Here is a 26,577-nt window from a genome sequence, read left to right on the forward strand (position 1 = left end):
AAAGCAACTAGCAGAAAAAACTGGCTTGAATCCATTTTTTAATGGTTACTGGAGAAACAGCAGAAACAGCAGCAGCTACAGACTCAGCTGCTCTACCAGTTGGTCATTCAACAACAGCTACAGGTGACCCAACAGCAGGAACAACAGCAGCTGCTGCTACAGGAGTTTGCCACCTAACAGCAGGCCCAGCAGGAGCAACTGTTCCAGCAGATGGCAGCTTTGTGGCGGTGTGCACCAGCCCCAGTCCCTAACCCAGCATAGGACTGAGCCGGGGGCAGTATGTGGAGAGTGCCCATGTGCCTGACCAAGATGGGTCCCAGGGAAGATACGGAGGTGTATCTGGTTACCTTTGAGGGGGTCGCCATGGCCACCTGGTGACCAGCTGAACATTGGGCCACCATCCTTGCCCCATTTGATGGGAGCTGCCCAAACGGCCTTCCAGAATTTAGACTTTAGAGAGGCGTGAGAGTACCCCAAGCTGAAAGTGGCAATACTAGGCCAAGCTGGAGTGTGCCCTGAGATGTATTGCCAATGGTTACACCAGGAAAGGTTCCCACCAAGCCTAGGGCAGTAACACAACAGATCTGAGACATTTGCTGAAGATGGTAAGAGCCTGAGCAGCAGACTGGGGCTCAAGTAGCAGAGGCAGTGACTGTAGAGCAGTTCCTGCAGGTTCTGCCACACCACCCAAAGATGCCTGCTGTAGCCATCTTCTTAATGGAGAACTATATGGCAGATGAAGAACTGGCAAAGCTGGACCAGAAACTGAGTAAACAGCAGGTCAGGGAGCTTTGGGGGGTAAACGTAGGTGCATGGCCCTCCCATGCTGGACCATCTCGACAGGATAACTCAGCTAAATGAACCTATTAGGGACACCTCTGCGTGAGGAGTGATAGACCCTTGAATGGATGGGAAGCTCCCCCGCAGGAGACTCTTCCTATGAGGCAAAATGGAGGTGGCTGTTACCAGTGTGGCCAAGAGGAACACTTATAGATTGCACTTATGGGCAGGTGCTGGTGGTGGGGTGGAAGGCCCTCAAGAGAGATGTCCAAGACAGAGGTGCCCATTCCAGTGAACAGACCCCGCACCACTTCCCTAGAAGTCTCCTGCTGCCACCAAACCATTGTACGAGCAGGCATGATAGCACTGCTTGACCAACCAAGTGCCGCGATACAGATACAGTGCGTCCATGGGGATGTGAGGTCCTACTCTGACCTGTGTGACGCTAAAAGCTGGACAGTGGGAAGGACAATGTCAAGTCTTGGTGGCTCTGAAACTGCCCTACCTGTTGGTCCTAGGGTAGGATTGCCCAGGTTTTGCAGATCTGCAGTGAGAGCGAAGCACATGATCTGTAAACACAGCAAAGGCCAGGCGTGCTTGTAGACCATTGACAGGCGGGCCACAGGCCGATGACCTAGGCAAAGGATCCTCAAGAGGCCCGGCACCCCCCAAACTCAAACCCACCCTGACAAGGGCCGCTGCGGCACCCTGGTTGATAGAGCTGGAGCTCAATGGGGATTTCCTTGAGGAGCAGAGGAACGATCCAACCCTCAGCCGAAAATGGGAACAAGCGGCACACCCTTCCCCCGAAGGGGATCAGCTGCTGCATCAGCCCCAAAGACCCTGGTTTAATACACGCCAAGATCTTCTTTACCACTTGGCCCCAGATCTCCAAACCTAGGCTGATATTTGGCAGCCAGGAACAGGACCCAGATTTTCTGACTCACAGTCAGGTGCTCAGCAGCCAGTTTCATATTCCTAATGGGGTGAGAATAGTTTCCGCAGGTTGTCACTCCTCAGTCTCCTTTGACACACTGCTTCCTATGTCCTCTCCTAGCTGGGATGCCAATCTCATCAGGACAGTGAGTCTGTGGCTGCCCTGTGTCTGGTAATAACTCTGTTGGCACAGTTGATTGGTATTGGAAATGATTTCTTTTGACTCAGAGTCCATTAACTCAGGATGGACACATCTCAGAAGCAAGGTTTTCAGAACGAATTTGTTTTTTATCTTTTGAGCAGTTTGTCAGTTTCATCACTTACAGCTTCCCCAAACCCTAAACACTCTGTAGACACTTGAACATCCATAATTGATACCATAAAAGTCTCTTCCCAAGCACCATTTATCTAAAATTGTCCGAAACTGAGAATTGAACAGGAAAGTTGGCTTTCTTATAATCCTGCCAGATGCTCAGCAACTTCATTTCTCACTGAAATCAGTAGGAGTTGAGGATATTCAAAGCATCACAGATCTTTTTTTGTGGCTCACGGTGGTGTGTTACATTAAACATCATCTGTATATGTCTGCAACACCCACTCTGAACCAGACTTGTAATTAGTGCTGTCTAATCTACAGGGATGCTGTTCCTTTTTTTTTTTAAGGAGAAGTGCTGGAAAGGACAGCGATAAGCCTGGGAAGGAAGAGAGGAAATTTGTTTCGATCCAAGTAAAATTAGGAGTTAGGCACTTCATTAAAATTGTACAGAAATAAACTAAATTTTGCACAGTACTACATTAAATAAAACCCATGTTAGAGCATCAACTGTATTTTTCTGGGGATTTTGAGATTTCAAAGTCAATTTTATTTAGCTTGTTGAGAACAGTAAGACTATCAGGAGAAGCTAAGCAAATGTCCTTTTTATGTAGTTCTTCATAAAAACCATTAAGCCCTACATTAATGTTTTAAATCTTTAGGTGCAATAACTTTCCTCTGGAAATGGCTGGGAAAACAGACACACAAAGTGAATGAGGTAATATCTTTTATTAGATAAAAATATATTATCCCATTCACCTACTATATCTAATATTCTGGCACCAGAAATGCAAACAATGGGATAACAGAATCTTTCCTTAACTGTTTAGTTAACTATTTCCTGACTGCATCATCAGTGCCTTAGCAACTACCTGACTCCATGGTTTAGTGGTATTAAACACAAACTTCCCTTTAAACATTTCATTCAGTTTGGTTGAGGTGTGGCCTGACCCTGAAAGACACTGAGCATCTCAAACTCCCTTTGAGGTGAGTTGAAGTTGATGCAAAATATTTCTTAAGCTTTACTGACCTTTTCCAGCCCCTCCCCCATCACCTTTTTTCTCCCAATAGTGAAGCTTGGGTACTTCATTGGGGTAAAAAGTGATTTGTGACTAGTGCAGCTTTCTCCAGTATGAAACCAAGTTAAACAGTACCACTGAAAACCTCAGTTTACACTGTTGCAGTGCATCTGCAGTAGGGTGACAAAATCCTCACTGGAGACAAACCCTATGGATTAGACCCATAATGAGTAGCTGACCTGGAATTAATATGAAAATGGGTTTGTAAGGCTCTCTGAAGCATTTGTTTGTGTGATTCCTGGTTTCAAAATACAGGACTATGTAGCACTTTAAAGACTAACAAGATGGTTTATTAGGTGATGAGCTTTCGTGGGCCAGATCCACTTCCAGACTAGACTAACACGGCTACATCTCTATTACTATGGTTTCAAAATGTTTTTCTGCATACCAATGTGATTTTTTTTTAAATTCAGTTCTATTGTATGGCCTAAAGTCTTCTGATTGCACACAAGTATCCCTTTGAGTACAGTATATGGGCCCAGTTCACCTTGTGCACATGTTTTATGCTGGTGTAACTTCATCAAGAGTAATGAATTTATTCCTGAATTACGCTGGCATAAAAGAGAGAATTGGGTCCTCTGTGCTTTATTGATAAGTGCACACAAACAAACTTTTTATTTGGATGATAAATGTTGCTAGCTCTAACTATGTAAACAAAGTGCAGTAGCTTGGGCTCTGGGGCAGAAAAATCTCTGTGTAGATGTTTGGAGTTTGGCTGGAACCTGAAATCTGGAAAAATTAGAGAGGACACTGGGACTAGCTCACGTGGTGGTAGACTAGGGAAGAAAACAGACATGCAACTTGCAGCTCCAGTGGAGAAGAGCTGAGGGAAGGCAGAATCTCGTTCCACGAGGCGTACAGATAGTTCGGAATGGCTAGCTAGTTCGAACTATCTAGCCCGTGCCGCGTGTAGCCGCGCGGCACGGGGTTCGCACTAGCCGGCTTTTAAAAATGGCGGCGCCGGCTTTATGCTAATGAAGCCCGGGAAATTCAAATCCCGGGCTTCATTAGCAAGTTCGGTATGCATACATTACCCCGCTAGTTCAAACTAGCGGGGTAGTGTAGACATACCCTTAGAGTTCTTTGAAGGGGTTAACAAACGTGGACAAGGGGGATCCAGTAGATATAGTATACTTGGATTTTCAGAAAGCCTTTGACAAGGTTCCTCACCAAAGGCTCTTGTGTAAATTACATGGCCATGGGATAAGAGGGAAGGTCCTTTCTTGGATTGAGAACTGGTTAAAAGACAGGAAACAAAGGGTAGGAATAAATGGTAAATTTTCAGATTGGAGAGGGGTAACTAGTGGTGTACCCCAAGGGTCAGTCCTGGGACCAATCCTTTTCAACTTATTCATAAATGATCTGGAGAAAGGGGTAAGCAGTGAGGTAGTAAAGTTTGCAGATGATACAAAACTGTTTAGGATAGTCAAGGCAGAAGCAGACTGTGAGGGACTCCAAGAAGATCTCACCAAACTGAGTGATTGGGCAACAAAATGTCAAATGAAATTTAACGTGGATAAGTGTAAAGTTATGCACGTCTGGAAAAATAACCCCAACTATACGTACAGTATGATGGGGGCTAATTTGGCTACGACAAATCAGGAAAGAGATCTTGGAGTTATCGTGGACAGTTCTCTGAAAACTTCCACACAGTGTGCAGCGGCAGTCAAAAAAGCAAATAGGATGCTAGGAATTATTATGAAAGGGATAGAAAATAAGACCCAGAATATCTGACTGCCCCTGTATAAAACTATGGTACGCCCACATCTTGAATACTGTGTACAGATGTGGTCTCCTCACCTCAAAAAAGATATTTTGGCCTTAGAAAGGGTTCAGAAAAGGGCAACTAAAATGATTAGGGGTTTGGAACGGGTCCCATATGAGGAGAGGTTAAAGCGACTGTGACTTTTCAGTTTAGAAAAGAGGGGACTGAGGGGGGATATGATAGAGGTATATAAAATCATGAGTGGTGTGGAGAGGGCCGATAAAGAAAAGTTATCATAGAATCATAGAATCATAGGACTGGAAGGGACCTCGAGAGGTCATCGAGTCCAGCCCCCCGCCCTCAAGGCAGGACCAAGCTCTGTCTAGACCATCCCTGACAGATGCCTATCTAACCTGTTCTTAAATATCTCCAGAGAGGGAGATTCCACCACCTCCTTTGGCAATTTATTCCAATATTTGACCACCCTGACAGTTAGGAATTTTTTCCTAATGTCCAATCTAAACCTCCCCTGCTGCACTTTAAGCCCATTACTCCTTGTCCTGTCCTCAGAAACCAAGAGGAACAAATTTTCTCCTTCCTCCTTGTGACACCCTTTTAGATATTTGAAAACCGCTATCATGTCCCCCCTTAATCTTCTTTTTTCCAAACTAAACAAGCCCAGTTCATGAAGCCTGGCTTCATAGGTCATGTTCTCTAAACCTTTAATCATTCTTGTCGCTCTTCTCTGTACCCTTTCCAATTTCTCCACATCTTTCTTGAAATGTGGCGCCCAGAACTGGACACAGTACTCCAGCTGAGGCCTAACTAGTGCAGAGTAGAGCGGCAGAATGACTTGACGAGTTTTGCTTACAACACACCTGTTGATACAACCTAGAATCATATTTGCTTTTTTTGCAACAGCATCACACTGTTGACTCATATTCAACTTGTGGTCCACTATGACCCCTAGATCCCTTTCCACCATGCTCCTTCCTAGACAGTCGCTTCCCATCTTGTATGTATGGAACTGATTGTTCCTTCCTAAGTGGAGCACTTTGCATTTCTCTTTATTAAACCTCATCCTGTTTACCTCTGACCATTTCTCTAACTTGCTAAGGTCATTTTGAATTATGTCCCTGGGTACGTCTACACTACAGCGCTAGTTCGAACTAACTTAGTTCGAATTAGTTAATTCGAACTAAGCTAGTTCGAACTAGCGCATCTAGAACTAAAAACTAGTTCGAACTAGCGTTTTGCTAGTTCGAACTAGCGCGTCCACACTGATTGGACGCAGGGGGGCATTTAAGGGCAGCTGAAACCGGTTCTGGCAGGGCATCAGGTCAGCAGTTGCTTTGTGTGGCTGCTGTCTGAGGCTATCTGAGGCTCGTGCTTAAAGGGACCCCCCCTGGACAGCCGGTTCTCAGCTTTTCCTGCTTGCTTGCCAACCTCGCCGAGGGACAGCAAAGCGTCGGTCTCTGTGCCCGTCTGTGTCGGTGCTTCCCTTCGGGGGGGCCGCCGCAGGTGGCAACATGGAGCCACGGCTCGCCCTGCACCTTCTGGTGCACGTTCTGGACTTGCTGCTGCAAGCCTGCCAGCAATGGCTCGAGGCTGCCTGGCACCACCTGGGGAACGTCAGCCCCCTGCCTCTCCGCCTGGCCGCCCTGGGGGCCGTGGAGGAGCCGCGGCGGCGCCCCGGCACCGGCGTGCCCCGCCGCATCTGGCGTCTGGACACCAGCAGCGACTGGTGGGACCGCATCGTCCTGGAGCGCTGGGACGACCGACAGTGGACCCAGAACTTTAGGATGAGGAGGGACACCTTCCTGGAGCTCTGCGAGTGGCTCGCCCCTGCCCTGCAAAGAAGGGACACTCGCATGAGGCCCGCCATCCCCCTCCAGAAGTGGGTGGCCATCGCCCTCTGGAAGCTCTCCACGCCGGACAGCTACCGATCCGTCGGGAACCAGTTCGGCGTGGGGAGATCCACTGTCGGAGCAGTGCTCATGCAGGTACGGCGCTCGTCGGCCACCGAGCCGGGGGGCAGGGGGGCTGCGAGGAGGGGATGGGCCGCCCCAGGGACAAAGGGGGGGGCGGGAGGAGGCGAAAGCGCCCCGCACCGGAGGGGTCGGGCTGTCCCGGCCGTACTACACGCCGCCAGGGGGGTTGCTTCCGGGAGTGGGGCGCGGGGCACTGCCAGGGCACGCACGCTCCCAGCCACCCGGGCGCCCCACTGATTGACGCTTTGCTGTGTCTCTCTCCGCAGGTGGTCAAGGCCATCAACCGGGTGCTGCTCCGCAGGGTGGTCCGCCTCGCCGACCCGGATGCCGTCATCCGGGGATTCGGCGCCCTCGGCTTCCCCAACTGCGGGGGGGCCATCGACGGGACGCACATCCCCATCCGTGCCCCGGAACACCAGGCGTCCCGGTACGTGAACCGCAAGGGGTACTTCTCCGTCATCCTGCAGGCCGTATGTGACCACCGGGGACAGTTGACGGACATAAATGTGGGCTGGTCCGGCAAAGCACACGACGCCCGGGTGTACCGGAACTCCTCCGTGTGCCAGCGGCTGCAGGACGGGACCTTCTTCCCCGACCGCCACATCAGGGTCGGGGACGTGGACATGCCCGTCTGCCTGGTGGGGGATGCCGCCTACCCACTGCAGCCCTGGCTCATGAAGCCCTACACGGGACACCTCAATCCCTCCCGCCAGGCCTTCAATAACAGGCTGAGCAGGGCCCGCATCGTGGTGGAGGGGGCCTTCGGGCGACTGAAAGCCCGCTTTCGATGCCTCCTCACCCGTCTGGACCTGGCCGAGCACAACATCCCTCCCGTGGTGGCGGCATGTTGTGTGCTCCACAATTTGTGTGAGCGGAAGGGGGAGGCTTTCTTGCCAGCCTGGATGGCTGAGGCTGACCGCATGGCTGGACACTACGGTCAGCCCCGCACCGCCGCCGTCCGGGAAGCCCAGCGGGGGGCCATCCGGATCCGGGAAGCCCTGCGGGAGAGCTTCCAGGTGGAGGAGGAGGAGGACTGACCTCTCCCTGCATGCCCCACCGGGGCCTTCTTCCACCCTACCCCCCCCCTTCCCCTTTCCCCTCCCTAGCTACTGTACAATAAAGACACCTGTTTTTCAAACAAAAACGTCTGTTTATTTCAGAGAACTGGGGTGGGGGAGGGAGGAATGAAGGTGGGAGAAGGGAGGGGGAAACCTGGGACGAGGGAGCTGGGAGGGGAGGGGAGGGAAGGGAGGAAGGGAAAGGAAAGCTCAGGGGTGGGAGTCTGGGTGCCTCTCCCGTCTCGCCACACTGCGGGTCCGGGGGCGTCGGTGGGGAATGGTTGTGGAGGGGGGGGCAGAGAGGACAGGGGGTGTGGAGGAAGCAGGAGCGGAAGCAGGAGGAGCAGGAGGAGCAGGAGGAGCAAGAGGGGGAGCAGGGGGAGCAAGAGGGGGAGCAAGAGGGGGAGCAGGAGGAGCAAGAGGGGGAGCAGGAGGAGCAAGAGGGGGAGCAAGAGGGGGAGCAGGGGGAGCAAGAGGGGGAGCAAGAGGGGGAGCAGGGGGAGGAGGAAATGGAAAGCGGTCTAGCAGGCTCTGGAGGTGGCCTCGCAGGGCACGGCCCTGCTCCTCCAGGGCCTCCAGACTCCTCTGGCGCAGCCTGAGGTCCTCCTGGACCCAGTGGTCCTGGAGACGGAGCTGTCGGTCCAGGAACCGGAGATGCCGCCTCTGGTAGTCCTCCTGGTTCCTGGCTGTCCTGCTTGCCCGGGCGCGGGCGGCTGCTGCAGGCGGTGTGGTGCGCCCTGCAGTCCCTGGTGCTGCAGCTGTGGTGCAAGAAGACCAGCGGTCAATTACCCCAGGGGCCCAGGTGTGTGAAACCCAGCTCCCCTCTGCAAGGCCAGGGCCCCTGCAGGATCCCCAGCTGCTGCTCCGTGGTGGGCAAGGCCCAGGCGCACGGTCCCGGGGCTCCCTCTCGCCCCAGCCCCCCGTACACATAAGGGGAACACGAGGGTACTCACAGGTGGACGCCTCCCCGGCCTCTGATGATGCAGGCGAGCGGCTCTGTGGGGTGCCTCGGGGGTCCCGGGTCCTGGGAAGGCTGGCAGCAGGCTCCTGGCTCTCAGAGCCCTCTTGCTCCTCCTCGGTGTCCAGGAGCGGTCCCTCTGCCCCGGGGTCAATCACGTCCCGGGGGGCAGGGACGGCATGAGGCCCCAGGATGCGGTCCAGGGCATGGAAGTGGGGGCAGGCCTCCGGGTCAGCCCCTGGCAGGCAGGCCCGGGAGTAGGACTGCCGCAAGTCTTTAATCTTGCAGCGCACCTGCTCCCGGCTGCGCTGGTGGCCCCTGGCGGCCAGGCTGGCAGCCATGCGTCCATAGACGGCCGCGTTCCGGTGGCTAGTGCGGAGATCGTGGACATTTGAGGCTTCCCCCCAAACCTCGATGAGGTCCACGATCTCCGCACTTGACCAGGCGGGCGCCCGCCTTGTGCGCCCCCGGGCAGGCTCCCGGGAGCCGCCAGGCTGGTCGTGGGGAGCAGTGGAGGGCTGGGAGCCCTCGGATGGCTGGCTCATGGTGTGGCAGGTGCAGGCTGTGCAGGCACGGGTGCTGGCAGCCTTGCAACTGGCACAAAGTGAGTAGCCAGCCCGTGGCCCTTTAAGGGCTCCGGGGCCGGGAGGGGGGCAATAGAGTTTCCCTGGTGTTGGCCAGAGTGGCCACCAGGGAAACCTGGGAAGCCTTAGCCTCCCACTAGTTCGAACTAAAGGGCTACACAGCCCTTAGTTCGAACTAGCTAGTTCGAACTAGGCGTTAGTCCTCGTAAAATGAGGTTTACCTAGTTCGAACTAAGCGCTCCGTTAGTTCGAATTAAGTTCGAACTAACGGAGCGCTAGTGTAGCGCCTAGGAAAGTTAGTTCGAACTAACGTCCGTTAGTTCGAACTAACTTTCTAGTGTAGACATACCCCCAATCCTCCAAAGAAGTTGCAACCCCACCCAGTTTGGTATCATCTGCAAACTTAATAAGCGTACTCTCTATCCCAATATCTACATCATTGATGAAGATATTGAACAGTACGGGTCCCAAAACAGACCCTTGAGGAACTCCACTTGTTATCCCTTTCCAGCAGGATTTAGAACCGTTAACAACAACTCTCTGACTACGGTTATCCAGCCAATTATGCACCCACCTTATCGTGGCCCTATCTAAGTTATATTTGCCTAGTTTATCAATAAGAATATCATGCGAGACCGTATCAAATGCCTTACTAAAGTCTAGGTATATGACATCCACCGCTTCTCCCTTATCCACAAGGCTCGTTATCTTATCAAAGAAAGCTATCAGATTAGTTTGGCATGACTTGTTCTTCACAAACCCATGCTGGCTATTCCCTATCACTTTATTACCTTCCAAGTGTTTGCATATGATTTCCTTAATTACCTGCTCCATTATCTTCCCTGGGATAGACGTTAAACTGACTGGTCTGTAGTTTCCTGGGTTGTTCTTATTCCCCTTTTTATAGATGGGCACAATATTTGCCCTTTTCCAGTCTTCTGGAATCTCCCCTGTCTGCCATGATTTTTCAAAGATCATAGCTAAAGGCTCAGATACCTCCTCTATCAGCTCCTTGAGTATCCTGGGATGCATTTCATCAGGACCTGGTGACTTGCTGACATCTAACTTTCCTAAGTGATTTTTAACTTGTTCTTTGTGTATCCTATCTTCTAAACTTACCCTCTCTCTGCTTGTATTCACTACGTTAGGCACACCTCCAGACTTCTCGGTGAAGACCGAAACAAAGAAGTCATTGAGCATCTCCGCCATTTCCAAGTTCCCTGTTACTGCTTCTCCCTCCTCACTAAGCAGTGGGCCTACCCTGTCCTTGGTCTTCCTCTTCCTTTTAATGTATTTATAAAAGGTCTTCTTGTTTCCCTTTATGCCTGTAGCTAGTTTGATCTCATTTTGTGCCTTTGCCTTTCTAATCTTGCCCCTGCATTCCCGTGTTGCTTGCCTATATTCATCCTTTGTTAGTTGTCCTAGTTTCCATTTTTTATATGACTCCTTTTTCTATTTTGAGATCATGCAAGATCTCCTTGTTAAGCCAAGCTGGTCTTTTGCCATATTTTCTATCTTTCCTACACAGCGGAATTGTTTGCTTTTGGGCCCTTAACAACGTCCCTTTGAAATACTTCCAACTCTCCTCAGTTGTTTTTCCCTTATTTATTTATTAGTTATTTATTTATTAGTTATTTATTAGTTCCCTAAATAGAAGAACTAGAGGACACCACATGAAATTAATGGGTAGCAGGTTTAAAACTAATAAAAGAAAGTCCTTCACACAGCGTGTCGTCAACCTGTGGAACTCCTTGCCAGAAGAGGCTGTGAAGGCTAGGACTATAATAGAGTTTAAAGAGAAGCTAGATAATTTCATGGAGGTTAGGTCCATAAAAGGCTATTAGCCAGGGGATAAAATGGTGTCCTTAGCCTCTGTTTGTCAAGGCTGGAGAGGGATGGCAGGAGACAAATCGCTTGATCATTGTCTTCGGTCAGCCCTCTCTGGGGCACCTGGTGTTGGCCACTGTCGGTAGACAGGATACTGGGCTAGATGGACCTTTGGTCTGACCAAGTATGGCCGTTCTTATGTTCTTATGTATGGTCTTCTGAGGGGCGAGCCCTAGGCAAAGGGCTGGGCCAGGCAGAGAAGTGACTCTCCCCCCCCACTCAGCCCCTCCTTACCCCAGTACTGCTTCCCTGCTGGTGTGTGCGCCGAGGGGAACAGGGATGTGAAGACAGGAGGGGAGTGAAGGAGGATGTGGGGAAAGGATCGTCAGGGTCAGGGTTTGCGCTGTGGAGGGATGGGGCAATGAACGGGATCAGGCTGAGGGCAGAATCATAGGGCTGAGTGGAGCAAGGCTGGAGCAGAAGGAAGATGTGAGGAGGGAGACACAAGTTCTCTTTGCAGAAGCTTGCAGGCCTGTACATTGTTCAGTCATCTGTAGCACCCTTTGGCATAAGACCTAGTACATTTGCTCCCCTCCAGGTCTCCAGCAGAGTAGCTGCTTTTAATGCCAGTGCCTGTTTCTGCTGGCAGCTCAGCTCCTAATTTGTTATTTTCCCCAAAGCTCTGAGTAGGGATGTGATCGACTCGTCAATTCTCCCCTCTTTGCTGCCCTCTTTCTATCAGAAAGAAGCAGCAAGGGAGGAGGGAGATCAGGAGGTGCTTCAAAGTGGCAGTGCCACATGGGGTCCGGGGTCAGCTGGGGACAGGCTCCATGCAGCACTGCCGCTTTGAAACGCCGCAGGGAGTACGGGGCCAGCGGGGGACTGCTTGTCTCCCGCTGGCCCTATGCTCCTCACAGCGCTTTCATCTTTGAAGTGTAGAAAAGGTCTGGGGCTGTTGCTACACTTCAAAGGCAAAGGCGCTCGTATCAACAAATCGAATAGTCGATACAAATTGCATTGACTATTCGATTAGCCAATTAATCTAAATGTAACATCCCTAGCTCTGAGCTGTGTCTGTCTGGGGCTCCTTGCTTTTCCATAGGTCAGGCTCCTCCAGCCCCTGTTCTGACTCCTCGGTTACTACCAACACCTCCATTGGGATTACCAGAAAACAAGCTCAACGGAGGGAGACCTCTCCCCTCCCTGATACGGAATACTTGCTGGTTTAGGATTCTTAAGCTAAATAGTTGCTTCAACATCTACATATAAAAGTGAACCAATGTTCTTTTACTTAATTTCAGAGCCATATAGTTGCCATGGGAACCACAAATCTCCATCATAACCCAGAAAGGCACCAGTGTTCATTTTCCTTCCACAGATGGGAGCACAATTATCAACCAGACACAAAGATTTTGATGTGCAGCTATTTGGCTGTATTGTCACTCTCTCACCTTTCCTGTGTTACTCCCCGAACCCTCTCCCACCCCCCAAACTCCCTCTTGCACACCACCCCATCTCCTGCTGCCAAATTCTCTTCTAGGCCCTACCCTCTGCACCCCACCTCCCACCCAGATCCTGCACCCCTCTCCCTATCCCACTCACTGGTAGCCCTGTCATGCACACTAAACCCCTCATATTTGTCCCCACCCCAGAGCCTAAGAGGGTTCCCCAAATCCACTAACCCTGGAACCCCAGAAAAGTAAATCTGGCCTATGGGAAGCTCTGAACCTCAGTCCTCCCTGTCCCTTCCCCTCACCCCGTGGGGCTAGAGCACCAGAAGAGTGAGGTGTCTTAGTTGGGGGGAATATCAGTGAGGGTTGGGGGGCTTTGAGGATTTTTTTTTTGCTTCTCACTTGTGTGGTCCCCAATTGATTTTTTTAGTGGGTCAGTGGCCCCCAACCCAAAAAAGATTCCCCATCCCTGCCACAAGTAAAGAAGACATTGAAACCCTTTGGCTACGTCTACACTGGCATCCTTTTCCGGAAATGCTTAAAATGGAACAATTATCCGTTATAAGTATTTCCGGAAAAGCACTTTTCCCGGAAAAGCGTCCGTGCCAATGTAGACGCACTTTTCCGGAAAAAATCCCCGATCGTCATTTTCGCGATCAGGGCTTTTTTGCGGAAAAGAAATCTGTGCTGTCTACACTGGCCCTTTTCCGGAACAGTTTTCCGGAAAAGGACTTTTGCCTGAACAGGAGCAGCATAGTTTTTCCGGAAAAGCACTGATGATTTTACAGTAGATCATCAGTGCTTTTCCGGAAATTCAAGGGGCCAGTGTAAACAGCTGGCAAATTATTCCGGAAAAGCGGCTGATTTTCCGGAATAAGTGGTCAGTGTAGACACAGCCTTTGTGTTGGACATAGATTAATATTTTACTTTATTTAAAATGAAGTTTGATAAACTAACATGGGAGAGTTAAAACGCTTAATCTCTTTAATAATTTAAATTAAACTGTTCTCCCTAGCTGCAGCTGGTTCAGAAAATATAGTCACCATACCCAGTCTGCCCCTGTCCCCGCACACAGATCTGTAAATAGAAGTAAATAAGTTAAATCTTGGTACACCACTTCAGAAAGGTTGCCGACCCCTTCTGTAGAAAAAGGCAGTTGCTGCCTGAGAGAGGGGTAGAGCTGCTTCACACAGCTTTCAGAAGGCATCTTGGAGTGAGCAGATACCGTACACACCATCTTAACCCAGACATTGACTGTGGGACAGTTGCAAGGGGGGGACAGAACATGGCACAGGGAGGTCAGCCTTAAGCAGGTCCCTGGCTATCAGATTCGTGATAGCCCTCAAAAGGCCCTGGGTCAGAGCCCAGTGGAGTGGAAAAGTCCTGGTTTCCCTACCAGTAACCCCTTGCAAGTCACGGGCCTAAGCTATGGCTAGTAGATGAGGCTCTCCTACCATCTGATTCCCAAGCAAGGACCAAGCATGCACAAAGATACAGCTCAAAGGGAAAAGAGAGGTTACTAGCGTTTGCAGGTACTGCAGTTCTTTGAGATGTGTGTCCTTGTGGGTGCTCCACTACCTGACCTCTTCCTCTGCTTCAGAGCTGCCTCTGTGGGGTCTGCAGTAGTGAAGGAACTGAGGGCCTGTACTGGTCTCTGGCTGAAGGGAGACCAAGCTGCCTCACTACAGTATGGTTGGACCAGTTAAAGGGTCTGGGAAGCCCTGCTCCAGGGCTGGCCCACCAGCAGGTACGGTGGGGTGGCGGGCCGACACGCTAGCTGGATAGTAGTCCTAAGATCCAGGCCCTAGTTCAGGGCCAAGTGATAAACCGTTCAGAGGCTCAGGCCTGGCTGTAGGCTGGAGAGCCGACAAGCACAGGGGCTTTTACCCCCAACAGGGGGAAGCCTGTCACCCAGGAGTTGGGTGGCGGGAGGAGGATGCAGGCCCACCCGCTCCACTGCATCCCAGCCCACGGCCCTAACAGTGGCGGTGCAGGCTGCCACTGGGTCAGCGGAGATCACAACATGCCGACTAGGTCAGCGGGGATCCTGACTACAATGTGCTGCCTAGTTGATCTCCATGCTCTCAGCCGACCCAGTGTCGGCCATCCCCGGGCCACTTCCCATTTTCCCCTCGGGGCCTACCTAGCTCAGCCTCTGCTCCTCGGGGTCTGCCGGGGACAATAGCACTGGCAGAGTGTCCATGGGCTCCGAGTCTGCGTCAATCAGTGGTCCAGGCCATGCAGCTCAATCTCCGGGGCCCAGCAGGGGCCTTGGCTGTCTGGCCCAGTCTTTTGGGCTTGACAACGGTCATGAAGGCTCAACCCAATCTTCTGGGTCCGGCTGGGGCCCTAGAAGGCCAAGCCAGTTCTTCCTTCTCGGGTGGGGTAGCCGGGCCATCCTCCTTGGGAGCTCGGGCAGAGCATCTGGCTGGCTTGGCCACTGGGCTCCAACCGAGCTTTGAGCCTCTCCTTTTACACTTCCGGCCCTTCCTCTCCACTTCCTGTGAGAGGCGCTGAGTTGCTCCGGCACCACCCTCCAGGAGGTCTGAGGATGTGTGTCCCCTTACAGGTTCAAGGGAGGCCAGGCTTCCTCATTACAGGGCCCTATATAATCTTGGTATAGGGTATGAGGATGTGTAGGGTATGTGAATGGGCACTGCTGCCAAAAATCTCCAGTCAAAGGTGCAAGGATGAATGCTTCCTTATTTAGTGGATTATGTGCATAGGATATACATTTGAATTATTTAAAAGCGTTTTAAGTAGGCGAGGAGGAGATCCGCTTTATGAAGGATGAGATGTGTATTTGTTTTTTGAGGGAAAGGTAGAAAAATGGGCTGAGCAAGTGCCTGCTTAGTTTTCAGGTGAGATTCTTCTCTGCTCTTGTTTTGACCTGCACTTCAGCAATTAATTCTTTGTTTGCAGCCTCTGGCCTCTCCTCTTCTCCATCTACCCCAACACAAGTGACCAGGCAGCCTCCATTTCCTCTTGAATCATATAAACATGAACCTGAGCGACTGGAAACCAGGATCCACTCTTCTTCACCTCTGGACACAGGGCAGAGATTTACTCTGCCTCCACCCCAAAATGCAGCCAAGCGTCCCACAGTGATGCCAACTCCCTGCGCTACCTCAAAAACAGTAAGTAGAATATTTTGTTCAGCTTTTTCAGTAGAGAGATACCTTTGCTTCTAAGTATTTTTAATGGCTACAGGGCTAGGAACTGTGCATGCATAAAGTGGGGGCAGGATTGGGGTAGGTATACTCCTTTTACATCATGGATGTCCAAGATTCTCCATGTTCTATAGACAACATTAATCTGAAGTAAGGTATGCGGGGATTATAGGTCTCAGCAACTACATTTTGATCTGAAGAGCCAAGTCAGGGTAGGGTAAAGTTGTTCAGACCATGTATATATTTCTCCTAAGCCAGCATCTAAAATGCAGCTAGCAGAAAATGAGAGTTTACATAATTTTCCTGATGGCCAATCATTTGGGGAAGAACCATCCACCACTCCAAGCAGAAACTCCACCATAGTATCAACAACAGGGTTAGAAATCCAGCTAGGCTCCCCCAAAGGGCTGGCCTGATGGGAGAACTCTCCTCTCATGGCACCACTCCCCAGCAGGTTGTCTTTCCCCAGTTCAGCAAAATGAAGAGAGGAAGAGCACAACCATGAAGGGACATGGGCAGCTCTCAAGAGCAGAAACTCCTTGGCAACATGTCAGCATTCTGCATAGGTTGTAGCCATCAACATGTCTGGCTACTTCATTGTTGTACCTGAAAGACTGGTTATGGGTGTTTCCAGCTTCACAACTTATTTCAGTTAACACACACACAGAGAAATTGTAAAGCCTTCTCATACAATGATGGCAAGTTCAATCCAACAGGATATTGATGTTCAACAGATCAAGACTTTTAGAATGATATCTTACAAGGCATACTTTATAAAAATAACTCATAATCATATCACCATACTGCCAGGTGTTGTTTTGGGATGCCAAGTATCACAATGACATTGTAAAGAGTTGTCCCCATTTGGTGTATGTTGGTTTTGGAAGCATTTAAACAAATAAAAAGTTGGATGGAATGTAAATATTTAGGGCCCAGTTTACCTTTACTTTGCACTTTGTTATGGTCTCATGTTTGTGCAAAGTACGTGTAAGATGATGCCATTCAGATTTAGTCATCTTCAGTTTGCTGCAATATAAATGATGGCAAAAGGTGGAAAGCAGTGAGGAGTCAGATCATTTATGTTTAATTTTCAACATATGTCTTTAAAATCTATTAAATCCTTGATAAGATCTACTGAGAGGGAAATGTGTTAGGAGAATAGGACTCATCTTCAACAGCTTGAATATGATAGTGAGACTGATCTGCTCAGAACTTTTATGTCTTTCCATAACTAAATAGCTCACGCTTTTCTCGGTAGCACAGGTCCACAGCAATGCTCACAAGTCTGACCATACTAGAACAACATTAATTTATGAGCATTGCATACGTAAGTTTGTTATCTCCATTTATCTTGACTTTTAGCTCTTCTGTTATGGGGTAATAAAACATTTGTGTTCATAAAGCACATACCATAAACAAATCCCTAAAAGCCTTGCTGCTTATTAAGGCAGTTTTTCCTCTGGTTAATGATTATTTTAAACCCCCTCTGTAGAGTATATGATAAATGATTCATGCTAACAGTTGTGGAATGCCCTTTCATGCAGTTTCATCAATCACAGGGAGCTTTTTCTGCAGAGTTGGCGACCTGTTTTAAACATCTTTTAAAAGAAGAAATCACATTTCTTCCAGAAACTTTTTATTTACTAGACTTACAAGTAACAACCTGAAATTATTATAACTGTTAGAGTTTAGAAAACATCTCTTTATTTCCTTTGTGTGTCTGTTTTCCTCTATGTAGGTTCCAGATATTCAAATGGTTATGCACATTCTTAATTTTAAACACAAGTAGCCCCATTTTAATTATATTCTCTCTCTCACACTTTGTGTGTGTGTGGGTGTGGGAAATAAATTTTCCTGCAGGTCAGAGTGACATTATCACATCACTCTACATCCCGCCTCCTCCCTTAGCCACGTGGCCTCTTCCCTCCCCCCTGCTCCTCTCTGTCCCCTTTCCTAGTTCTCCTGCAGCCCCAGTTCATTCCCCCTGAATCCCTGCTCTCTTCTCCATTTCTTGCCTTCTCAACAGCCCTGGGCGTGCACCTCTCCTGGCAGCCCACTATGGAATAGATGGGCTTGGTGCTAGTGGCATCTCCTAGCTGCCCTGGCGGGACCCTGCATGCAGCTTTCAGGGTGGGGATGAGGAGCGCAGGGGCCCGTTTCCCAGTATTGGCTTCAGCACCACCTCTCCAATGTGTCCCACGGTGGCGCCACTGCTTGATTCCCGACCACCCAAGATGGCAGACAGACTCCCTCAGCAGGAGTGGATCTTGCAGAAGATCAAGAACATGGACAGGGTCTGTGTGAGCCCACCCTGCAGTGAGGGGTTGGGGCTGGTGATGTGCAGATGGCGAGGGACTTCCTGCCCAGTGACACCCAGGGCTTGGCAGGGCCCCAGCACTGACAGCTCCTCCTCCCAAGATACCCAGGCTCTGGTGAACGCTGTGGAGGTGCAGCCCTTTGGTAGCAAGTAGTGCAGCATACCACTTCAGAGCAGATAATCCGAATACTACACACTAATATTCCAAGTAATTAACTCCAACCAAATGGATGTCCAGGTTAATTATTATTTGACACATCTCTGCTTGTGAGTATTCCTTCTAAAATTTTAGTTAAGGAATATGTCTACAATGTTCTGTCAATAGTGCATGTGTGTTTGTGGGGCCATAGTGTTGTAATGGGGAATTTAGCTGATAAGAGATCAAAGCTGTTACCAGAGAGTAGCATGAGCTACACTTAATGGGTCAAGTTCAACTTGATTTTTCAATGTACAGTTTGAGACAGCTTGTACTTTGACCTGCTGTTGTTTGGACTATGTGACCTTCAGGCAATAAGTGGCGAATGATAACTTATTCTTCTTTAATGTGAAATTACTAACTGTGGTTGGAATGCAGAGAGAGATTGTGAATTGAATAGTGAACTTGTTTTCCTTTTTTCTGCTTTGCCCATTTTGAAATAGAAAATAATATGCTGCGCTTAATGTTGCTCTTCTCCTTTTGATTCCCTCCTGACTCCTCCTTCCGCGGAGTGATGTGATGAAAGTGTCAGTGTTTCATTTATCACAAAAGATGTTCACATTTGAAGAGGACGTCACTGCCAGCCCATTTCAGTGCCTTGTCCTCCCCTACCTGAGAATAAATCATCTGGAGAAAAGAGAATTTCCAGATTTTAAACGTGGAGTTTCCTTTGAATTTTATTGGGGAGAGCAGGGTTTGAGCCTCCTGCTCCTCCCAAAAGTAGTCAAGGATCCTGCACTCTTAATGGTAGGATCTCAAAGAGACAAGAACATCTGCACAAATTCCCCTTGCCTCCCTAATGCCCACTGGTTCCACAGTCTCCCGCCAGTCTCTGTAAACTTGTCTTTTGGTCATACACTGAAAACCCCTCCTATATACTCTGGCTATTTCCCAGCACCCATCTCTAAAGGGGATTTCTCAGCAAGAAAGGGATGCTTTAACCTAGAATCCTGTGTGGGACTCTGTAACAGGAGAGTCTAGTCCCGCCTCCTGTTTTCTCTAGTCTCTGGTTATTCCCTCGATGGTAGTCACCCGAGGTGGGGTAGGGGGGGCCGGGCCCACCCACTCTCCCGGACCCCAACCCAGGGCCCTGAAGACAGGTACACGGAGACCTATCCTGCTGGTGGGGCGCCTGCCCGAAACTCACCAGCTCGCCGGGTCTCACCCGGCCTTGGGCTACTTCCTACCCCCTGTTTAATATCTCCGTGGTCCCCACCTTCCCGTGTTGCCTTCACCCCCCTTCCTGGTGCGTTCCTTACTTCCCTCCACCCTTCTTCCTCCGCTTTTGTTTCCTCTCCCTCCTCTTTCCTGCTCTGCTCCACTCCGTTCCTCTCTCCTCTCCCCTCTCTCCCCGACCCCACGGGGCTTTTCAAAGAGCCCGCGCCGGCGTCCGGCCATGATGACGTCGGACGCTGCGCAAGCTAGCCCCGCCCCCTTCTCCAGTCACCGCTCCCCCGCCGGCCATGTTTCCTGGATGGCGGCGGCAGAACAGGCACAGCAATTCGCCCCCGCTCTTCGGGTCGTCCCCAGGAGCGTCAGGACGACCGCGGGTTCAATGCGGGGCGGGCTGACGTCCGTGGGGAGGAGGCGGCCCGCTCCGTCACAGACTCACATGGAGCTCTGCAGTGAGACCGGGGAACCATAGGATCTGCTACCATGGGAGTGGAATGGGAATGGGATTAAAATAGTCCCACACAGGGATCTAGTTTAGCCTCAACCTTGGGCTGTTTTACCCTGCAGGTGTCGAGTGAGGGAGAATCTGGAGGAGCCTAGTCCACATGTGGTTTACCCTTTCAAATTCAGAGCCCTCCAAGAGAGGGTGGAGAGGAGAGAATGAACCACAGAGACAGAACTGTATCCTTCACACCTAGACATGGAGGGGAATATGGGGCTTCAGTGAGTACCTGGCTCTTTAACATTGGCACTTTTCTCCAGGGCTTTTAATACTGCTCCTTAGCCAAACTGTAGTAAACTCACAGACACAGTTGTTTACCTGTTTTGCATAAGGAATGGTTACATCACACGCATCTGTGGGCAGGGAGCCTGAGAACCGGGCTATGCACAGTAGGTCCCTCAATCTGAAAGCTGTGCCACACATCAAAGCCCCATAGTCAGGCTGCTTTATTGCAGAGATTTAACTCTACTGAAGAGAATTGGGACAGACTTTGGAATCTAAAATGGTCTTACAAAGGCCTTGTGGCTTGGGGAAAAGGAATCAGTCAGTTCTTTCACTGTACAAAGAATTCAGGTGATTTAAGGTAATATACTGATGCAAAGACATTGGTATGACAGCATTATTTATATTTATATTGATTTATATTAAACAGAAATTACAGACAATGAGAATTTAATAATTAGCTACTCTGTCACCTGCCAATGAAGGAGTCTTTCCTAAGTATGTTTCCTAAAACAGTTATAGCCAGTATAGTTTTAAATGCCACTGCTTACTTCTCTGTGTAAGTTGATTACACAATTTAATGGATTTCAGTAGGCCCTAAAATGGCATCCTTGGTTAAGCAGAACCACCAATGAAACTGTTGCAGTTTGTGGTCCATGTGAAAGTTGTAGTTAGCTATCCATATACACCAACTTAACTATCTGACAGTAGTCCGTGACAGGTATTTCATGAACTGGTTATCACAGCTAATAAATAAATAACATTTTAAAAAAGAGTATATATAGTTAGCTATATGACAATTACATGGGGTATTAGCATTTATCTACAAGTATCTGAAAGATGTAAATATCAGTGACCTGATTCTTCTCTCCTTTGCATAAGTGTGTATCACCAATAACGCCTCTGACTTCAGTGAAATCATAGTAGGTTGCATTTATGTGTGGGGAGAATCGAGCCCAGTGGTATAGGGAAATGTTTAACAGGGTGAGGAATATAACTAGAAGCAAGAGGATGAAAATAAGAAAAAAAAACCAGGCTGAATATTAGGAAAAATGTGCTAACATTGGGCTGTACCATTCCATGCTGTTTAATCAGCTATACCTCTTTCTTAAACTACAGGTTGGACCTCCCTGGTCCAGCAGCCTCAGTACCTGATCGGTCCCAAATGAGCGAATTTACCATACCAATGGTCAATTCCAGCCTCTCTGTTACTGGCCTCTGGGCTGTCCCTGGGGGCTACCAAGGCCACTCACCCCACTACCGGCCCCAGCCACCGGGCTCCACTGCCAGCCCTGGTCAGGCTCGCTGCCTTCAGCCTAGCTCCACTCCTAGCCCTCTGGCTAGGCTCTGGGCTGCTGGCCTCCCAACTGCAGGTCCAGCTCTGCTTCTGGCCCTTGCCCAGGCTCTCGCTCCGCTCCTGGCACCCCAGCCAGGCCCTGGATTGCTGGCCTCCCAGCCATGGGACCAGCCTCAGGTCTGGCTCTGCTTCTAGCCCTCTGGACAGGCTCCACATCCAGGCCGTTGGCCACCTGGCCACAATACTGGCTCCACTTCCAGCCCCCCAGCAGGGCTCTCAGCCACTGGCCCCTCAGTGCTGGACTCCCAGCCAGCCCCCACACACATGTTACCGGACCAGATAGCCCTGGACCAGAGAGATTCAACCTGTACTTACTTGATTTAGAAAGCAATATGTACAAGCATACCATCATGAAATACTGTTTTATTGAAGTAGTTATATACTACTTTCTAACTAGGTATAGCATTCATAGCCACAGCAATCTTATGATCCTGCAGGGAAATAACATTCCATAAAGGCACATGCACTGCCCTGAGGTAGAGTGCCTATATAAGATTCCTCCCATTTCTCCACCAGCGGTAGCCATAAATTCAGTTTAATCAGCTACCTGAGAATTCCTTCAATGTAGGAACTTTCCTTTCCTGGCAGCATGGCAGAGGTTAATACACTTATCCCTTCTGGACCAAGATTTAGGGAAACATGGTCAGGGAAAATGGAGATGCAGCTAGGATGTTACTAAATCCAGCCAATCTTCATCTGCTATCGTCCCCCTGAGGGTAGTGGACAACAAAAGCAATTTAGAACAGAGCAGCTTTAAGCCTGCTTCATATTGCAATTTAGGACCAGTTTCATTGACTCCGAATCAGGAAGTCATAGATGGCTTAACGCCAACTTACTTTTAACAGCCTGCTTTCTGTATTATGCCATGCACTGAAAGGCAGGATCTGGCCCAAAATATCTGTTGGGCATTTATCTATTTATTACTGGAGTGAGCAATAGTGTTAGGATGATGAATAAAGGTTGATGGAATGGATTTATTTGTCTTTATACACTGATTGTGCTGTTCCTTTCTTATGGTTTAGTTTTCCTCAAGGGATTGTGTGACTTTTTCCATTTCATATATGTTCCATAATTGTGCCAGGGCATTAGAGCTATTTCTTCATGTAGATGCAGTCATGTATTTTGCTTAGAAGTACCCGTAGGAGGTACTCTTAGCGCTATATGAGGCAGCACTGCCTCATCATTTTCTCAGTTCCTTCTTAGGGCACGTCTAGACTATGTTTTGTTTTCGAAAGAGAATATGCAAATTCCCATAGGAAGTTGCAAATCTTCCGATGGCTTTTTTGAAAGCGGGTCTTTCGAAAGTGAACGTAGTCTGGATGTGTTTTTTTTTTCTGGGGAAAAAAACCCTTTTTCAAAAAACTGCGTAAACCTCCTTTTTTAAGGAAGAGTGGTTTTTTGAAAAAGGGCTTTTCCCCCAAAAAAAACTCCATGTCCAGACTACGTTCACTTTCGAAAGACCCGCTTTCAAAAAAGTGATCTGAAGAAGATATGCAAATTCCTCTTTCAAAAATAAAACAGTCTAGACATGCCCTTACTGCTAGGGCTGGAGTTGCAGATTTGTGGTTCTTAATCTCACAATCTCTCTCTATTTACTGACTGCTCTAGTTGCATATAGGTAATTAATACCATTAGTGTTAGATTTAGTTAAGTATTTCCCTGGTGATGCCCTTACCAGTGTCAAACATCATCTGGGGGAGTGATCCCCAACAACCATCCCCACATCTAATGCTTGCTGGGTTTGGGTGAGACCTATGTCAAAAAGCAATGTTTTATTTTTAAATCATTCTTAACATGGATTCAGGTGGCTATGGACCTTTGCCTAAAACAACACCTGTTAGAATGGGCTACAGACCTGCTTTTGGCACAGAGGCCTAGATTGGATTAGTGTGCCATTGGGCCTAGAGTGCTGCTATTTCTATGCTTTCCAAGAAGCTGGTCCCTCTCAGAGGAACTGTTCCCTTGTGGGGGCACTAATGAAAAGGTCACATAAGACTAATCAAGACCATTCCTGGTCTTGCAGAGCTGCTTCTGCCTCCTCCCAGAAGAGTTTGGACCAGCAGGGTTGACTGCTCCATGGTGCTGCATAGGGAAGTCAGAGACTCCATGCTATCAGCTGGCTGAGGGGAGAGATAGCTCAGTAGTTTGAGCATTGGCCTGCTAAACCCAAGCTTGTGAGTTCAGTCCTTGAAGGGGCCATTTAGGGATCTGGGGCAAATCTGTCAGGGGATGGTACTTGGTCCTGCTGTGAAGGCAGGAGACTGGAGCTGATGATCTTTCAAGGTCCCTTCCAGTGCCATGAGATAGGTAACTTCAGTTCCACTGAGTCCAGTACTGAGGGTGATGCTGGCACCAGCTGTGTCAATGCAGGTGGCATATCAAGTGACAACTGACCTCCTCTACTTCTCCATCCTGATATCTGCCTTGATTCAGGATTTCACCAGGGAAATGTCATTTGCAGCCCTGCTGTACAGACAGGCCACTGAATCTTTGGGTTCATCAACTTTGTATCCTGATGTTTCCCTGACACAGATGGTTGGTACAAAGCTGACCACAAGGAACCTCAATGGCATTGGGAAACTACTCAGCAAGGCTGAATTTTGTTCCACCAGTGTTTCCATGGCAACAATCTCTTACTTCTACTTTGGCATTCTCAGCTGCATTGGTATCACCACTGACTACAGGACAGATGCTGCTCCTGGCACTGGAACGAATGGAGATGCACGCCGTACAAGGGATACAATTTCTGCCATCAGCACTTGTTCCTCCCTTGGTTAGGGTGATGGATAAGTCGGATCAGTTGTTCACATGTTCAGGGCTGGCTCCACCCTTATCCCTGGAATCCCAGGATTCTTTGGCATTGAGGTTGGGATCCTCCTCCTACTTTCCAAGGCTTGGGTCCACATTGGGGTTGTGATGAATTCCCCAAGGTATGGCCTGGAATTGTGGAAACACTGTGCCCCCTTAATTCTTCTCATGGAGCTGTCTCTTCAGATGCTGTACTAGTGACACCCAGCAAACCCCTCCAGGTGCTATGATCACTCAGCTAACAACATACAGAGACAAACCCATCTGAGTTGTATGAATGCTGTCTATGCCACTCATGAACTATACAGAGGGAGACATTAGCAAATCCCTCCAGATTTGCATCCCAGATCAGTACTGTCTTACACTTCTCAGAACATTCTCTTGAACAATGCAAGTTCATTAATTAATTCATCACATTTGTCACATAATGGACACCCACTAGCTTTTGTAATCTGAGTAGATTCCCAAAGAATTTTAGGTAATTCACGGGAAAGGATAAAACATTAAAATAAGTTTATTATCTACAGAAAGATAGATTTTAATTGATTGTAAGTGTTAGGCAAAGAGGTCCAAGTTAGTTATATCAGAACAAAAAGATAAAACAGCAATCTATACTAAGCAAGATTTGAATCTAGCAGTTTTTCTCACCCTAGTAGGCCTCGTTAAGCAGCTCACAGTTCTTAATATGCAGTCTGAATTCATATTCTTTTTGCCTTTGGAGTATTTGGCAGAGGAGAAAGGCCCTGAATTGATGTCACAGTCTTCAGTTTATATCCCCTCCAATACATGTGCCTGGAAAGATACTGTCTCAAACATGGAGTCAGGGATTACATATTCTATATCTCCTTATGAGTCCCTGGGTTAAGCAATCCCTATTGTGTGGATCTTGAGCAACTTGCTTTTATTGAACTGTAAATCTCTTGTTTACAATTCTACTGCTGGTAAATGGCCAGTGAGAGTCACTTAACATCCATCTGGCTGAGGGTAACCTCTTTTGTTGCTATTGGAGCACTCACTATGTGCGTCTCCCACATATTTCAATAATAACCATATATTGCCTGTAAGGAAGGAGGGGAACCTGGGCCCGCCCTCGCTCTGGGTCCCGACCCAGGACCCTAAAGGCAGCGGTGCTAGGTTGCTGCCCAGCTGGCGGGGACTCCATAACTCACCAACCGCCCGGGTAGGGTCGAGGCGCTGACGCCGCTGGCCATCCCTGTCCTGGGTCACTTCCTCCTTCTCGCTGGCCGCTCTGCTTCAGCGAAGATCTCCCCTGGGTCAGCGGAACCCGCTCCTCGCTCCCGGCCGGAGCGTCCTCCCTTCTTCCTCTCCCCGGGCATCTTTTAAAATGCCCGCCTCCGTTAGCCCCGCCCCCCTCATCCGGGCGCAGAGTGATGACGTCACCTGGGGAGGGGAATCCCCTCCGGGTGCCCTCTGCGTCCCCGGCTATCCCCGTACAGACGGGGCACGTAAGCCGTGGCGCCATCCGTGAGCGTCCGCGCTTGTGGTTTCCGGGGCTACCCGCAGCCGTGGCTGGCGCTCTCGCCGCCGCGCCGGCCTCCCCTTTGCCCCCTGCGGGCTCAGGAGTGCGGGGTGCCGTCAGTTCCGGCGCGGCCGGGACCGGCGCCCCGTCACAGGGTTACAGAGTGCTACTTTGAGGTACAGTGTGTCACAGGGACCATTCATGGAGCATGATGTATAATGGGATTGGTACTCATCTCGTAGTTGGGATGGGGGCCCCAGGCCTGGCACCTACTGGCAAGCCCTATCTGGGAAGTGGGGGGAGGGGAGGGAAGGAGCAAGAGGGCCATTGTGCCCAGGCCTCAGGAGACAAAGGGGGCTCAAATGTTGACATTTTTCTACCAAGTAATTTCCAGTTATTATACACCTGGCAGCGATGACAGAGACAACAAAAGAAGCTATATGTACCTGCAAAAAATGGATTTAAATCATTGTGGGACCTCAGGCCTTTGCCAGTTTTTTAGTCACATCTGAGTTTTCATCTTTGTGATTGGAGTGGCTTCTGTGATTAGTGAGTCTACGTTATGAAACACTGTTTACAGTCATTGCATAGTTTAGAAGTTTTGAAAGTTGTAATGAATTCTGTTACTGTAAAGTGATTTTTGCTTGGTCTGAGGATGTTTAAATTAGAT

General features: G+C 49.3%; 2 protein-coding genes across 16 annotated transcripts in view; one reads left to right on the forward strand and one right to left on the reverse strand.

Moving 5' to 3' along the window:
• The window catches only part of PRKAG2 (protein kinase AMP-activated non-catalytic subunit gamma 2), a 387,855-nt gene that overhangs the window by 220,371 nt on the left and 140,907 nt on the right, over nt 1-26,577 (forward strand). For 13 of the 15 annotated variants that reach the window (XR_012902124.2, XR_012902125.2, XR_012902126.2 and 10 more), the window contains one exon: nt 15,605-15,819. Coding sequence is in view for 12 of the 15 variants with exons in the window: in XM_075922807.2 (XP_075778922.1) it covers nt 15,605-15,819 (215 nt within the window). In the remaining 3 variants the exon portion in view is untranslated. Of the gene's footprint in view, nt 1-13,966; nt 14,430-15,604; nt 15,824-26,577 lie in introns of those variants that run through there. The other 2 variants (XM_075922816.2, XM_075922820.2) reach the window with 2 other exon arrangements.
• On the reverse strand, nt 8,073-9,588 carry LOC149525456 (uncharacterized). The gene is made up of 2 exons (XM_089776788.1): nt 8,816-9,588; nt 8,073-8,620 (listed from the first exon to the last, which is right to left on the reverse strand). Exons 1-2 carry the CDS (start codon nt 9,363-9,365, stop codon nt 8,073-8,075), a joined length of 1,098 nt encoding a protein of 365 aa, XP_089632914.1. The 5' UTR covers nt 9,366-9,588.

This window comes from Pelodiscus sinensis, chromosome 2 (genome assembly GCF_052426305.1).
Source record: "Pelodiscus sinensis isolate ZL-2025 chromosome 2, ASM5242630v1, whole genome shotgun sequence".
NCBI classification, from domain to species: domain Eukaryota; kingdom Metazoa; phylum Chordata; order Testudines; family Trionychidae; genus Pelodiscus; species Pelodiscus sinensis.

Excerpts from the sequence above, each read along its gene's own strand:
- LOC149525456 (XM_089776788.1), bottom strand. The coding sequence starts at position 9,365 with ATGAGCCAGCCATCCGAGGGCTCCCAGCCCTCCACTGCTCCCCACGAC. Across the intron at positions 8,621-8,815 it reads GGCCGGGGAGGCGTCCACCT|CTGCAGCACCAGGGACTGCA; the intron begins GTGAGTACCCTC and ends CTTGCACCACAG.